The following is a 17,001-nucleotide window of genomic DNA, read 5'->3' on the forward strand; positions in this document are numbered from 1 at the left end:
AAAATTTCTCTTCTTAACTTTCATTATGACATCTGAGTTGTGACATTTTAAATTCTAATATAGCTTTATCTTGTGTTTCTATATAGAGAAGATCTCCCCTATTCTAATGGCTTAAACATGATTAAACTTATCTTTCAATACACATATGATTTTGCTTTAGATGTTAAATCCATTTGGAATTTATTCTTATGATGATGAATTTATCTTTATGATCAACATTTTTATGATGACATTGATTTTTTTCCCCACATCAACTGAAATATATATTTAATAGTCCATCTTTTATCCATTTATTTGAAAGGCCATATTTATGAACTAGTAAGGCTTCTATCTGCTTTGACCCAGCTGCTTCATTTCTTCTCAGGCTGACAGGGAGGCCTGGTGTGCTGCGGTTCATGGGGTCACAAAGAGTCGGACACGACTGAGCAACTGAACTGAACTGAACTGAGTTGGTAATTCTCCTTTGCTATTCCTCAGTAGCATATTGGACACCTTCAGACCTGGAGGACTCATCTTTTGGTGTCATATCTTTTTCACCTTTTATATGGTTCATGAGGTTCTCACGGCAAGTATACTTGCCGTGGAGTGGTTTGCATTTCCTCCTCCAGTTGGTCACGTTTTGTCAGAACTCTCTGCTATGACCCATCCATCTAGGGTGGCACTTCACGGCATGGCTCATAGCTTAATCGAGTTACACAAGCCCCTTCATCATGACAAGGCAGCTGGGAAAGACTGAGGGTAAAAGGAGAAGAAGGCATCAGAGGATAAGATGGCTGGACAGCATCGTGGATGCAATGAACATGAACTTGGGCAAACTTTAGGAGACGGTGAAGGACAGGGAGGCCTGGGGTGCTGCAGTCCATGGGTCACAAAGAGTCAGACACGACTGGGTGACTAAAGAACAACAAGGTTTATATAGGTATTATTCAGTTTCTAGGTTCTAATATTCTTGCCCAGGGATTTGACATCTTCTTTATTTCAAGTTTTTCAAAATTGTGCTTCATACAGAAAATAACCTTGCAAGACATTAAATAGAAATTTGCTAACATTTATAAAAAATACCAACCATAGATTGAAATAAAATGTTCACTTTAATAGTTATCACACAAATGTTTAGTTACAGTTATCTGAAAATTATGAGAACAATTTGTGCATGTCACATTCATGTTACTATCCATATAAGAACAACTACACACAATCATTTATTCAACTACATCAGGATAACACACAAGGTTTTGTTTGCTCTAGACTTCTCAGTTAAAAGGAAACACCAAATAAGGAAACTGAATTTCCAAAAATTAAGTTATTAACAAAATAAATAATAAAAATTATTTCTAAATGTCTTATATTTTGACAATTTTGAATTATACTTACATACTATTATTTCTCCAAACCATAAATTACAACAAGGGTCACTGTCAGGGTGAAAATACATATTTTTAAAGCTTTTTTAAAATACGCTATTAAGCTTTAACATCACTTGATTTATTCTTGGCACATGTGGCATTTTGAAAAGTAAAAATAGACTTTGCCAATTTTACGTTATTGTGCAGGTGTAAGAGAAAGACACAGTTTGGGAGGCAGAGAGACCAGTGTTCAGTTACCAGCTTTGTTTCCAAGTTGTGTTGTTAGGCTGGTCAATTACTTCTTGGCACTGGGGCCAGGATTAAATTAAATGATGCCTATTTTAAAATGCATAGCACGGGCACTAAGTGAATGATACCTCCTTTCCCTAATTTACTCACATTGAAGCAAAAGCAAAATATCACAGTCTTATGTTCTGGTACAATTTGAAAAATCTAGGAAAAAAAAATGGGAAATTTAAAAATAAAATCAGTGTATTTTGAAAAATTGCACTTTCAAGAAATAAGGAAAGCCTTCATCAGGTTTAAATATTTCCCATAAAACTTAGTGCCTACTATACCCTGATTTAAAAAAAAAAAAGTCCTAAAATATGATAAAATGATCAATGATTAAGGACTTTTGGTTTTCTTTTGTGCTATTGATATAAAAATAATGGCTATATTTAAGGCTCATTAAGTGATAGTTTGTAGTTGCCCTGAACCAAATCTGTAGCCTTGATGTTGCACTATTAAAACAGACCTACTGCCTTGAATGACTATCACAGAGAAATTCCCATGATATTCTTCAACAACCATGGCCTCCTTACTGATTTTAAGTAAGGGATCATTTGGTGGTATGTGGCCATATAGGCCATAAGCTTGTCTGTCTTACGGATGGTTCTTACATACATAATCACTTTTTCATGCTAAATGCTTGGTGCTTAGAAGATCTAAGGCTCCTGAAAACTAAATTGTCACAAGGGAATAGCCTACTCTGGACAGCAACACTTCCATCCCTATTCTTAGCTCCGAGAGATGCAGAAACAACCCTATTCTTATTTTCTATCCTCACCAGCTAATAAATCATCTTTCCAAACCTGACTCAAAAACTTCTCCTCCAGGAAACTTTTCCTAACCAAACTTCACACTCCTCCATTTATGTCCCTGACACTCATGTGTAATTTGTATAAACTTCAACTGCATATACTTCTACTCATGTTTTGTCTTCTACTTCCAGCTAGGATACAGTCTCTGACTTTGTAAGCTTCCACAGTGTTTAGCACAATGAATGCATGTATGTATGTGACTGTGTGTATGTATGTGGGGTGTGTATGTGCATGTGTGTTGAATGACTAAAAGACTAAGAACCTGAGTGGGGTGTAGGGTAGGAAAAGTTTCATAATTTTTCAGAAATCAAAATTGCTGGACCTTCCTAATACTAAAATTTCTGATTTCCAAAGCTATCTGAGTTTGGTTTTAGATATGTCAATAATAAAAAGGCAGTGAAAAAAATGTTTAAAAAAACCTTTATGAAATATTCCAAAAGGCTTTTTAATAAATTACTAAAAGCACCAAACCAAAACATCTTACTAAATAGTGGGATAATCTTTCCTATAATTTTACAAATGGAAATTTCTTTTCATTCAAGACAAAGAATACTGAACAGGAATAGGTGTTGTGAATCAGGATAAAAAAGGCAATTCATTCTAAGTCAGTATCTTACACACATTTTGCAATTAATCTGAAAAGCCTTCTGTGGTACATATGTATGCTTTGTTAAGAAAAAGAATGGTTTATTTTAGGATGTTGTCTGGTACTATAAAATAAGATACATATACTGAAGCTGCTATTTAACAAGGAAAATTTTGTTTATAATAGCTGTTACTATTAAAATAGGATATAATTTTAAAATTATTCTTAATGTGTATATTTTCAAATTTGCCTGACAGTGTCCTTTTGAAAAATCTGACAATTTGTAGTTAGATTACAAACATTTGAATTTCGTTTCTACAATTGAAAATATTACACTTACATAATAACAAACAACAATATATTGTAGCTTTTTTACTGAAGCACTCTGCAATTAATATTTAAAGCTTTTCAATAAAGTAAAATTCATTGTACTTTTTGTAAGTAAAATTACACAACACATAATGTACACTATAATTACATTAAGAACAAATAAAATGAAGCATAAAAATTCTGTACCATAACAATGGATTGTTTTAGCTGTCATTCTAAATGTTAGCTTATTTGTTAGGTTTTGAGTTTTTATCTTAAACCCAATAAGCTTTATCTTGAAATAATATACTAAAAATATCAAGTCTGGAGTTTAAATGTAAAATTCTCTTATGCTCTTTTTTCCTAGATCATCTAGGAAATAAAAGAAATGAGACACAGAGATAATTCTATTACTGCAAAATGCCTCCTTGCTTCCCCATATACCTCTATATCATTTCTAGGGCAAATGATACAGGACAATGGCAAATTACAACTTTGGCAAATTATAAGCTCATTTAAGTGGTTTCTTATTTGGAGAAAAGAAAAAAAAAAAACTAAGAAGTTCCTTTTTTGGCTTATTCATTCTCAATCTTTTTTTTCTCTAATATATAACAGTACTATAAAAGCACTTCTTAAAATGCTCACTGTTTAAACAACACAAAATGAACTGGAATAATTTATAGAATTAATCAAAGTAGATACTAGGGTGAGGTCCTAGAATTTGTTACACGTAGGGCTAAACTTGCAAGAGATCGCATGGCAAAAGTAGAGACTTTATGGCATATCCCAGCTTTCGAAATATAGTTAGAAGCCAATCGAAAAAGCCTTTCAGCACCAAAGGTATTGAAGTGCCCAGGAAGTACTTTCTCTACCAGACCTCTGTCCACTAATTCTATCAGACGTTCACAGGTTCCAACATAGTCACTTATCCTGCTGTACGGGAGCCAATCAATCAGTGATCCATCATACACAACGTCTCCACTGAAGAGAATCTTTCGGTCTTTGTCATGCAAGCAAATACTGCCCCTAGAATGACCAGGCATGTGCATAACAGTGAGCTGTCTGTCACCAAGGTTGATCACATCCCCTAAAAATGAAAACAGAATTTACAGATAAACATGTTATATATTTGACTTCAATCACTTAAAGAACAGCAGAACACAACAGTTTCAAAGGTGTTGGGAAGATGATATTTATTTTACCTTTATTGTAAAAGCAGCCTAGTAATAAAAGATGATTTAAAATAAGTTGCTTACATTTCATTTCTGTTGTTTATTAGACCAGTGTTTGCCAAAGTAGACAGTGGAACACAATTTCTGCTGGTTGTTATAATACATTCAAGAAAAGATTCAGTGGTCAAATAATTTGGAAAACTCTTCCTTCAATGAAAAATAAGCAGCTTTCTTTTCTGCAAGATTTGCTAATGTACATTTAATATGTCAATGTACATTGTGGATACATACAAGTGAGATATGGCTGTATAGTTTCACAAATTTATTTGACCAAAAAATTCATTTTCAGAATATCCATTATATTAATATCCATGACACAATTCATGAATGATGCTCTAGTGAAGGGTGTGGTATTTTCCCCTTTGTTTTATCACTCTGCAGAAATTAAGGTCTGAGGAATCAGTACAAATGGTGATGCTCTGGCTACTGCTATTGCTGTAACAAACTGTTCTTGGTCTCAGACGCTGGAATGTCAAGTCTTCTGTCAGAATCCACTAAACCGTCGCAGCCCAATTTACTAACCTACAAATAGGGTAAAATCTCAAACTCCTCCAGTTATTTGACAGTGGGGACAAAACTGAGCTATATGAATATAAAATTGCTCTTTCACTGGATTTAAATCAGTACAAACTTAGGTAAATCATAATAAATTAAAAGATTCATATTGTTATCTCTAGTGCAAGCATATACATATACAAAAAAAAAATCAAAGAAATATGGCTAAAATTACTAGTGAAATTAAAATGGCATAATAATCAGGAATCATTAAACATAAAAGAAGACAACAGAAGAAAAATAAAGGCATAAACAAAAGACAAAGAAAACAAATGACCAAAGTGGCAGACCTAAAAACAACTGTGTCAGCAATTATATTAAATATGAAAGGGATAAACACTCTAATCAAAGGCAAAGATTGTCAGACTAGATTTAAAAAGCAAGATACGTACTCAGTCTACAAGAAAGGAACTATAAAATCAAAGCCAAAAATAGGATGATAAGTCATACCTTATAAATACAAATGACAAGAACTAGAGTGGTTATATTGTCAGACAAAATGGCTTTTTATATAAAGTATATTACTAGAGAAAAGAGGTACATTTTATGAGGACAAAATTAGGTCAATACCTAATGAAAAAAATTCTAAATGTATATATAAATGTATATGTACCTAAAATAGAGATTAAAAATTCATAAAATAAAAAAGAATTAAAATAAGAATGAACAGTTTAACAATTGAGCTTAGATATTTGAGTAGTTTGAATAATTCATAATATAAGCAAATAGAAAATCAGTAGGGATACAGAAGACTTGAACAACACCATCAGCCAACTTGACCTAGCTGACATATATAAAATAATTCATGCCAAAAGAGCTAAGTACACATTCCTTGCAATTGTACACGAAAGAGAAGTTTTGTTATATCTGTACACTGAAAACTACAGAAACACTTTGAAGACAAAGAGAATGTGAGCAAAAGGAGAAATATGCCATACCCACTGATTGGAAGACTCAAAACTGTTAAGATGGTAATTAAATTCAGTTTTTCCTATAGCTGCACTGTCTAATATGTACTTTCTGAGATAATACAAATGTTCTGTATCAACACTAGGCAATATGGTAGCCACTAGCTATACGTGGCTAACGGCATGAGAAATAAAGCTAGTGTAACGAAGAAACTAAATTTTTAATTTTAATCAATCTTAACTAATTTAAATTTGTATTAAATAGCTACATGTATTAGACAGCTACATTCAGAGAAGAACTATACAAAGAAGATCTTCATGACCCAGATAACCATGATGGTGTGATCACTCACCTGGAGCCAGACATCCTGGAATGCAAAGTCAAGGGGACCAGAGGAAGCATCACTATGAACAAAGCTAGTGGAGGTGATAGAATTCTAGCCGAGCTATTTCAAATCCTAAAAGATGATGCTGTGAAACTGCTGCACTCAATATGCCAGCAAATTTGGAAAACTCAGCAGTGGCCACAGGACTGGAAAAGATCAGTTTTCATTCCAATCCCAAAGAAAGGCAATGCCAAAGAATGTTCAAACTACCACACAATTGCACTCATCTCACACACTAGCAAAGTAATGCTCAAAATTCTCCAAGCCAGGCTTCAACAGTACGTGAACCGTGAACTTCCAGATGTTCAAGCTGGAGTTAGAAAAGCCAGAGAAACCAGAGGTCAAATTGCCAACACTTATTGGATCACTGAAAAAGCAAGAGAGTTCCAGAAAAACATTTACTCCTGCTTTATTGACTATGTCAAAGCCTTTGACTGTGTAGATCACAACAAACTGGAAAATTCTTCGAGAGATGGGAATACCAGACCACCTGACCTGCCTCCTGGGAAAGCTGTATGCAGGTCAGGAAGCAACAGTTAGAACTAGACATGGAACAACAGACTGGTTCCAAGTTGGGAAAGGAATATGTCAAGGCTGTATATTGTCACCCTGCTTATTTAACTCACATGCAGAGCACATCGTGCAGAATGCCGGGTTGGATGAAGCACAAGCTGGAATGAAGAGTTCAGGGAGAAATATAAATAACCTAGATGCGCAGATGACACCACCCTTTTGGCAGAAAGCGAAGAACTAAAGAGCCTCCTGATGAAAGTGAAAGAGAGAGTGAAAAATCTGGCTTAAAACTCAACATTCATGGGTACTCTTTTGCCCCCTTCTGATGCCTACGTCAGAAGCTTTCTCTATCTCTTTTATATTTTAATAAACTTTATTACACATACACACACAAAAAAAAACTCAACATTCAAAAAACTAAGATCATGGCATCTGGTCCCATCATTTCATGGCAAATAGATGGGGAAACAATAGAAACAGTGAAAGACTTTTATTTTCTTGGGCTCCAAAATCACTGTAGATGGTGACTGCAGCCATGAAATTAAAAGACGCTTGCTCCTTGGAAGAAAAGCTATGACCAACCTAGACAGCACATTAAAAAGCAGAGACATTACTTTGCCAACAAAGGTCTGTTTAGTCAAAGCTATGGTTTTTCCAGTAGTCATGTATGAACGTGAGAGTTGGACTATAAAGAAAGTTGAGCGTCGAAGAATTGATGCTTTCGAACATGCTATTGGAGAAGATTCTTGAGAGTTCCTTGGACTGCAAGGAGATCAAACCAGTCAATCCTGAAGGAAATTAGTCCTGAATATTCATTGGAAAGACCGATGTTGAAGCTGAAACTCCAATACTATGACCACCTGATGCAAAGAACCGACTCACTGGAAAAGACCCTGATGCTAGGAAAGATTGAAGGCGGGAGGAGAAGGGGATGACAGAGAATGAGATGGTTGGATGGCATCACCGACCCAATGGACATGAGTTTCAGTAAGCTCTGGGAGTTGGTGATGGACAGGGAAGCCTGGCGTGCTGCAGTCCATGGTGTCGCAGAGTCGGACATGACTGAGCAACTGAACTGAATTGAACATTTCACAACAGTAACAAAAATTAACTCAAAATGGATCATAATCCTAAATATGAGAGATTCTTTTTTTTTTTCCTCTAAGGCATTTTATTTGTACGTATTACATCCCTAGAAAAAGAATCCAAGGATTTTCCCTCCTGTATGTTTTCGTCTTGCTTCTTCATGGTCCATGATGCCAGCTGAGGTTGTCAGTACAATGAAACCAAACTGACGGGATGGGAGCAGGTTATTCTGCCATTTTTCTAGATCTTTGAGTTGCACATCAAATCTGGGGCTGATCACTCCACACTTATTTAGCCTGCCTGTGAGGTTCACAACAATTTTCCCAGCCCTGTGATCATCAATGATTTCAAATTCGCCAATGTAACCATGCTTCATCATCACTGTTAGAAACCTGACGATGACCTTGGAGCACGGCCGAATAAGCACCTAGCGTTTGCCTCTCTTTTCGGCGTTGTTGATACTCTTGAGAGCATCAGCCAGGACATTCATGTGCACCATTCTGGCGGCACGGAAAGATGGTGGAAAGAGCGAGAGATTCTTAAAGAAGAAAATCTTTGTGATTTTGGGCTAGTCATAGAGCTCTCAGAATAACACAAAAAGCATAAAACGTAAGGAAAAATGATTAACTGGACTTCATCCAAGTTTAAAACTTTCTTGCTTAAAGATACCATTAAGGACTTCCCTGGTTGTGCAATGGATAAGAATCTGCCTGACAAGGCAGGGGAGAGAAGTGTTAGTAGCTCAGTCTTGTCCAGGTTTTTGTGATCCCATGGACTGTAGCCTGCCAGCCTCCTCTGTCCATGGGATTCTCCAGGCAAGAATACTGGAGTGGGTAGCCTTTCCCTTCCCCAGGGAATCTTCTCAACCCAGGTACTGAACCTGGGTCTCCTGTATTGCAGGTGGATTGTCGACCATCTGAGTAACTCAATTCCTGGTCTGGGAAGATGCCACGGTTTGCAGAGCAACTAAGCCTGTGGACCACAAGTACTTCAGGGCCCGCTAGCCGCAACTACTGGGCCGTGTGGCACAACTACGGAAGCCCATGCAGCCCAGAGCCACACACCGCAACTGCAGAAGTCTGCTTATCTACACAGGCCTGTGCCCCACAACAAGTCGCCACAGTGAGAAGCCTCTGCACCACAACAGAGTAGTCCCTGCTCATCACCAGCAGAGAAAGCTTGTGCGCAGCAATGAAGGCCTGGTGCAACCAGAAAAATACAGAAAAAAATTTTGCTTACTTAAAAAAAAGAAAAAAAGAAGAGCATACTATTAAGACAATGAAAAGGCAGGACATACACTGGGAGTAAACAATTGCAAAACGTGTATCTGATAAAGGACTTGAATTAAGAATACATAAAGAACTCATACAGCTCAATTAGAAGAAAACAAAATTTCAATTAAAAAAAAAGATTTTGATAAGATCTTTCGACAAAGAAGATACCTGAATAGCAAATAAGAGCCTGAAAAGATGCTCAACATAATCAGTCATTAGGGAAATGCAAATTAAAACCTCAATGAAATACCACTACATACTCACTAGGATGCCTAAAATCAAAAGGACTGACAAAAGCAAGTGCTGACAGAGATGTGGAGAAACTGCAACTTATACACTGCACTTGGGAATGTAAAATGGCATAGCACTTTGGAAAACAGTTTGGCACCTTCTTAAACATTTAACATACATTTACCACGTGGGTGTGCGCTGTATACCACATTTACCATACAACCCAGAAATTCATTTCTAGCTATCTACCTAGGAAATAAAAGCAAGCATCAACATAAAAAATTACATGTAAACTTTCATGCTGCATTAGTCATAACAATTCCAAACTAGAAAGTTCAAATTTCCTTCAACAGGTGAACATCTAAAATGTGTTATATTGATAAATGAGTAGTTTCTCAGCAACAGAAAGGAATTATTATTAGATAAAACAACATGGATGAATCTCCAAAAACAGCATGCCAAATGAAAGAAGACACAAAAGATTGCATGTGATTATGTTTTGTAGAAAGTTTTCAGAAAAACAAAACTATAATGGCAGTCAGTGAGGCACAGGTCAGTGAAGCCTGGGTGGGAACAGGGGTTGCTCTGGTCTTGTCTCAAATCCCAGTAATTATTAATACAGTAAGATAGAATTAGGTACTCAAATTGCCCCACATTCCAGTCATAAGGGGCCAGACTCCTTCACAGGATAATTGTTTCAGATTTAAGGTGCTTCTGGGGATCACAAACCACTGTCATTTCCGGTATGATTGATAAGTAAGGTAAAGGATATTATAGCTAAGTTGATTTAATAATAGAACTGTTGTAGACAGACTATTTAATAGATGTACAGAAAGAAGAAGAATGAGGGAAGTTTGATGCTCAAAATGAAGCTGTAGAGAATTACCAATGGAGGGATAGAGTCTTATGGTTTTTGATATTCAAGGCCAGGTGGTATTCAAAATACTTAGCAGTAGATAAGACATAAGCACCCACCTATCAAAATGGACACCAACTGTAAACAACTGATAAGGCCACAGAGATGGAATATTATTAATATTAGGTCTGCCATTACCATATGGCTTTATAAATACCTCCACGATGCTTATAATGCTAACACATATAATTTCATCAAGACCTCTCTTACAACCAACACTGTCTATGAAGTGTATAAATATCACATATAAGTTTATATAAAAAATATATATATATACACATATATCACATACTATCCTTCCAAGCCTTCACCCTAACCCAGTTGTCACCACATTCCAACCATACTAGACTTTTCTTGGCTTCTCAAATATCCTTTCCCATCTTGGCATTCCCCATTTTTAATTTTTATTTCACTTTTAATTAAAGAACTAAATTACATATTTCAAATAAAACATTTTAGGAGGGCTTAAAATGTAAGAAAACATTCTTTGCCCCATTCTGGCTCTATCTCCAATCCTGCTCCCAGTAGGCAACCACTTTTAACAATTTTAGCAACTTCCTCTGGTAGCTGCCTCTGCTAGATATGTTGTTTGTTGTTCAATCTCTCAGTTGTGTCCAACACTCTGCAACCCCATGGACTGCAGCACGCCAGGCTTCCCTGTCCTTCACTTTCTCCTGGTGTTTGCTCAAATTCATGTCTATTGAGTCGGTGATGCATCCAACCATCTTGTTCTCTGTCGTCCCCTTCTCTTCCTGTCTTCAATCTTTCCCAGGATCAGGGTCTTTTCCAGTGAGTCGGCTCTTCCCATCAGGCGGTCAAAGTGTTGGAGCCAAAGTATTATTTACAGATGACTACTAGGTATAATCATCTGTAAATAATGCTTATACCTCATACTCTACTGATTTCATTCATGTATTATCATTTCCTGGCATTTTAGATGTTATTCATTGACTTCCACTATGAAACAAGGATTTTTTAGTAGCTCTTTTTACTCCTCTCTACCTACCAAAAACACACATGTATACATTTCTCATCTTCCCACCCCTCAAAAGAATGATTCAGGTGCTTAGATCTGGAATCCTCTATGCCTGAGCTTCTATTGTTGTCAGTGTCATCCTTTGCCATCATCCTGATGATTCCTGTCAACTTTGTCTTGAAACAGATCTCCTATATTCTGTATTCCATGTCTTCCTCTTGGTGTAAATAGGATAAAGATACATCTTAAAAAGTGAAGTTGCTCAGTCGTGTCCAACTCTTTGCAACCCCATGGACTGTAGCCCCCAGGTTCCTGCGTCCATGGGATTTTCCAGGCAATAATACTGGAGTGGGTTGCCATTTCCTTCTCCAGGGGATCTTCCCAACTCAGGGACTGAACTCGGGTCTCCTGCACTGCAGGCAGACTCTTTACTGCCTGAGCCACCAGGGACTCTAAGATATATCTTAGTAGCTTCCTAAGTAACAGCATGTGGGAAATAATTTTTTGAAAGCTTGACTGATACTGAAACGGATGTCAGAATTCTATGTTGGAAATTGGTTTTATTCAAATAAGTCACAGCTCTTCTTTTCTAGCTCTAAAGCCATTATGATTGCTATAGATGAACTTCTGTGTTTAAATTTGGAAGTCTGTAGACTCTTCTTTGATCCCAGCATTCTGAAATTTTATAATAATGTGCCGTGGGTTGAACACGTTTTCATCTATGAGCTCTTTCAATCTGGAAATGTTCATCCCTTAATCATGGGATATTTTCTTGTGTTTTCTCTACTATTCCTTTTCTCTACTTTCTCTATTTGCTCTATCTGTGCTCTTAATATTCCTATATCAGATTTTTCACACTGGTTCTTTACTGGGTTTATCCTAGTTTTTCATTTTGCCTATCTGCTCCTTTTGTACGTTTTCAACTTCACCTTCCAGACCTTCCACTAAATAATTTCTGACATTTTAAATTCCAAGGTTTCCTTTAGGAGTGTGAATATGGTTCTGCCTGTTGCTTAGTTTTATGGCATCCTATTGTCTCTCAGATATCTTGAATGCAATAGCTTCTGTCATCCCCTAATGATATTAATGATTGTCCTCTCAAGTCGCTTTATGTTTTTAGTATTTTACTTCATGTGAGAGGATTTTCTCAGATTTTTTTCATAATGCTTGATTGTCTGTTTAAGAATTCGAGGATAGTGAAAAAGCTGTCTGAAGCAATGCATGGCACCTGGTGAGGCAGACTTCATTGTAGAAAGTTCAAGCCAAGAATTACCTAGGAACCAGTATCTTAATCTTTACCCCAGGGCTGGACAGATTTCCAAATAAGATTCCTCCAATTTCCTACCTGGAGGTATGTATGGAGGCTAAAGGCCTGGCTCTCATTCTTCTGGGAAACTAGTAAAGAACATACATATTAACTATCTATTATTTTTCTATATTTTTCTATACATTCACAAACACTTATCCCTCCTATTTTCCATCTGAACCCTTGAGCTCATTAGTACTCACCATCCCTCAATCAAGAAACCCTTTTGCTTCATTCTCCCCAGAGAACCAACTAACTCTGGGGAGAGGAGCATTCACTTAGGGAGAATTCCAGAGTTCTAACAGCTTCTTAAGTGGCTTTCCATCAATTCTACTTGTTTTAGTTTTTTTCCTTTTGCCCCTGCTAAGGTACTGGCTACTGCTAATTCTTGAGCCTGTTAATCTCCTGCAGAACAAAGTGGACTGGCTCTCAATTTTCTATTGCTGGCATATGATAAAACTGCTAACTCAGTCATCAGAAGGATTGGCAAGATCCTCTGGAGAAGGAAATGGCAACCTGCTCCAGTATTCCTGCCTGGGAAGTTCCACAGACACAGGCGCCTGGCAGGCTACAGTCCATGGGGTCACAAAGAACTGGACATGAATTTCCAACTAAACAACAACAATGCAAAACAGAACCTCCGTCAATGTGGATTTATACATAAAACAGACAAACCGCGGTCCATTTGCTGCAATCTTAGTGACATTTTGAGAGGGAGTCAAATTAAAAGTGTTCGTTCAACCTGCTGCCTCTCTGGAATCTATTTTTTGTTTTTAATCTCCCCAAATGATCTAAGTTTACCTAAAACAACTGGGATGACTCTGGGAAAATTGTTTAAACATGTGTAACAGGAGCCAAAATGCCTGCCTGTTGTGAAAAATAGACAGAATGATGTGTGTCCATTCAAGAAGAACGTGCTGTATCTATCTAGGGTTTATTGCTGTCTTTTTATAGGAAGATACAGTTTCACTATTAGTAGGGTGAGTAGCTTTTTTTCATAAAAAATGATGCAGTGGATGATGACCTCACCTTGTCCTCCTCATCCCTCATACACAAGTCAGCATCTGGGTTAGTGATACAGGGTACAGACTTATGCTTCTCCATGACAGGTGATCACCAATACACTAAATGAAATGTAGTAAGCTAAGGAATTCAGCCTCCTTATTTTCTAACTGAAACAATGAAGACTATGCTGTTAGGTATGTGCTGTTCACATGTGTGTGTAACTGTATATGATTTTTTTAGTATATGAATTTTTATATAAATATTTTATATCTCCTTCTAGGCACCTGGATTATGATAATATTAAGTTAGCAGGCCACACCATTCAGAAGAGACAGGAAATTAACAATCCTGAGAAAAGAGGATATTGGATTCTACTTGAGAGGGTGAGACATCCAGCTCCTAATGAAAAACAACTTTTAACACAGTATCACCTACCAAGTGTTTAGTAAATATTAAGCTCTCTTTTCACACTTTCAAAGGCTTAAAACACCACATAGGTAGGTTGCAGGTCCCCTGCAACTCCAAAAGCCTATAATTCTAGTACTCACTGGAATTTAAGAAATCTGATTTCTAGTCCAGGCTCTTTCCCTAACAGGCAACGTGATTTCAGGCATAATATTCAAGCCTGTGTGGACTCTTCATCTATAAAACAGTATTTCTTAGCACTCTTTCATCATTGATTTCCTGACAGAGGATCCAAAGTAAATAAATCAAAAGTCATTTATTCTTTTAAACAACTTAAACATATTTTAAATACTGATGAAAAACTTTTCTTTTTTGGTTGGGGGGGGGGGTCTGAGTTAAATTAGTCTAAATACCCATAAATTACAAGGAAATCCTACTTCTAAAAGCATTAATTTCATCAAGAAATATAGTAATTAAAAGCACATTTAGTGTAAATTTAAATTTAGTTTTCTTTCACCTCAAAGTGTCAGGTAATGTAAGGCTCCCATCTAAACCACTTTTTTTAATCTTCAGATTTAAAATTTTAATGAATAGGTTTTTTAAAGTGGTGTGTAAGGTACAGAAACTTGCTATTTTTTTATACGTCAAGTGATCAAGATCTCATCTGTAAGATAAACTCATTTTCATAAAGTACTTCATTATTTGTCATACCGGTTGGTCATAAAGTGAGCCTTATTGTACTGCAGCAACTGGATTTTTTTTTTGTCTCAGAACAGTTCAATAAATTAACCTGGCAAATAAGAGTTTCAAGATAGAAAAGCAAGGGGGTTTCATATCCTATTAATTACCATAAAAACATATTTTGGGGGTAGGATTAATGTGTGATCTACATGCTTTGATCTATTGTGCCTGGGTTGGAATCCTAGCTTTTGTCTCTATCTTGCTCTGTGGCCCCTAGGCAAGCCATTTAATTGAAGCCATTTAAGTAGCCTCACTTCAAACGTGTTGGGAAGATAAAATGGTATCAACAGTAGCATTCTAAAAAGAACAGAGAAATTAATACACAAATATCACTGCTGGGACCAACTGGCTCAATCATTTAAGTGCCTGTGTGGGGGGTTGGAAGGGTTGGAACCCTATACTATTTCATTCCATTAATTTCTTTCTGAATCCCATTCTGTTTTTCGCAGAGCCAAAGAGGCCCAAGGTTATCTATGCATTAGTCCACATACTTCACCATTATGGGTACAGCCTCCTTATTAATCTTTCTCAGGCCTGGCTTTCAGCCAGAACAGAGAGCTGTCATAACGTTAAGACTCAGGCACATTCTACTTCATATGTTCACTATTAAGCTTTTTCTCTTGTGAGGCAGTATCAGGAGCAGAAACTTATCAGGAAGCTAAAGATGCGTGAGAAGATTAGAATCACTGCTCTCTAATGGCTTTCTAAGCCTACAGGTGGGCACTGTCCATTCCGAGCCGATGGAGTCAGCAGTTCTCAAAAGGCTCTGAGCCAACGGCACGCATTCTCTCCACGAAGCGTCATCCTTATAAGTCTTTTCGCTAGAAAAGTGCCTGCAAATGACGGACATGTCTGAGGGGGGAAGAATGGGAACCCTAGTGACAAGTCTCTGGTGGTGTTACTGCACACCGTGGACCTTCAAGAGGAAACTGACTAGGGGGTGGGGCTGGCTTTCAGTCGAGTACGCGGCATCGGTACCCGGTGTCAGAGTTGGCCTCCGGTAGGAAAGGTTGCGATGGCCTTCCAGCGACTCGATGGTGGAGTGAGTGGGCTATTTGGCCCCGGGGGGGGGGGGGGGAGGAAGAAACTGAAACAAGCGTTTATGCGATGTGACAAAACAAACCAACCCTCCACCCCACCCCCTCAACCTCACAGCCGAGCAGGTCTGCAACAAGCATCCCTCGGAACAGTCTCTCCCCCAATCCCTTCCCTTAAATGAGAGAGCGAGCGCCCGAGAAGGCGGGGTGGGGGGTGCGCATTACCGTCCTGCAGGACGAGGGTGGGCTGCACCGCCTGCACTCGGAACTGCCTGGCCCTCCAGCCGGGGCTCGGCGCCCGCACCACCTCGCTGTCGGACAGCCAGGTCACGGTCTCGAAGTTGTCCCCGCGGGCCAGCGCCTCGGCCTCGGCGTGGTGCACCGCCACCCGGTCGAACTGGTAGAGGCCGCCCGAGTGGTCGAAATGCACGTGGGTAGCCACGGCTAGCAGCGGCCGGCAAGCCGCGTCGTCTCTGGCCGCGCGGTCCCGCAGGAGGCCGGAGGAGTACAGGTACTCGGGGAGGCTGCGCAGCCCCAGGCCGGTGTCTATCACCACGTCCTGCTCGGAGCCCCGCACCAGCCAGATGTTGGCGCGGTTGCCAGACTCGTAGAAGCGTTCCTGAATCCAGAAGATGCCGTCGCCCAGGGACTTGTGGGCGTACCACTCGAGCGCCGACATGCTGCGCGGGGTATGGCGGCCCAAGCCGAGCGGGAGTTTGTAGGCGCGCGCGCGTGTATGTGCCTTCCCGCGGGCGGGCTGCGGCGGTGTGGAGCCGTCTGCCCGCAGCCGGGGACGAGGCGCAGAGCCGGGAGGGGGCGGGCGGGGGATGCGGCTGCGGTGTGTGTGTGTGTGTGTGTGTGTGTGTGTGTGTGTGTGTGTGTGCGCGCGCTAGGCGAGGAGGAAGGACTCGGGGAGAGGCGCTGCCTCCCGAGCGTCCGCCCGCACCCTCACGCCGGGTCCGCGGAGAGCAGACGCCGCTCTCCCCGCGCCGGGGCGCCGGAATAGTCGCAGCCGTGACTGGCCGCAACACCAGGAACGTTAACGCACGGGCCAGTGCAGTAGTCGGGAGATCCAGAAAGTGACAC

At 39.1% G+C, this 17,001-nt stretch overlaps 2 protein-coding genes and 1 pseudogene across 2 annotated transcripts in view; 1 reads left to right on the plus strand and 2 right to left on the minus strand.

The window, feature by feature from the left end:
- Window positions 1–939: 939 nt before the first annotated feature.
- MBLAC2 (metallo-beta-lactamase domain containing 2) lies at window positions 940–16,625 on the minus strand. The gene is made up of 2 exons (XM_061151989.1): window positions 16,141–16,625; window positions 940–4,431 (listed from the first exon to the last, which is right to left on the minus strand). Exons 1-2 carry the CDS (start codon window positions 16,592–16,594, stop codon window positions 4,046–4,048), a joined length of 840 nt encoding a protein of 279 aa, XP_061007972.1. The 5' UTR covers window positions 16,595–16,625; the 3' UTR covers window positions 940–4,045.
- LOC133061496 (small ribosomal subunit protein uS8-like) lies at window positions 8,089–8,547 on the minus strand (annotated as a pseudogene).
- The window catches only part of POLR3G (RNA polymerase III subunit G), a 46,996-nt gene continuing 46,486 nt past the window's right edge, over window positions 16,492–17,001 (plus strand). Inside the window, exon 1 of the mRNA XM_061151992.1 lies at window positions 16,492–16,604. The gene's annotated coding sequence lies outside the window, so the exon portion shown is untranslated. The remainder of the gene's footprint in view (window positions 16,605–17,001) is intronic.

Source organism: Dama dama, chromosome 9 (genome assembly GCF_033118175.1).
Source record: "Dama dama isolate Ldn47 chromosome 9, ASM3311817v1, whole genome shotgun sequence".
Taxonomy (NCBI): domain Eukaryota; kingdom Metazoa; phylum Chordata; class Mammalia; order Artiodactyla; family Cervidae; genus Dama; species Dama dama.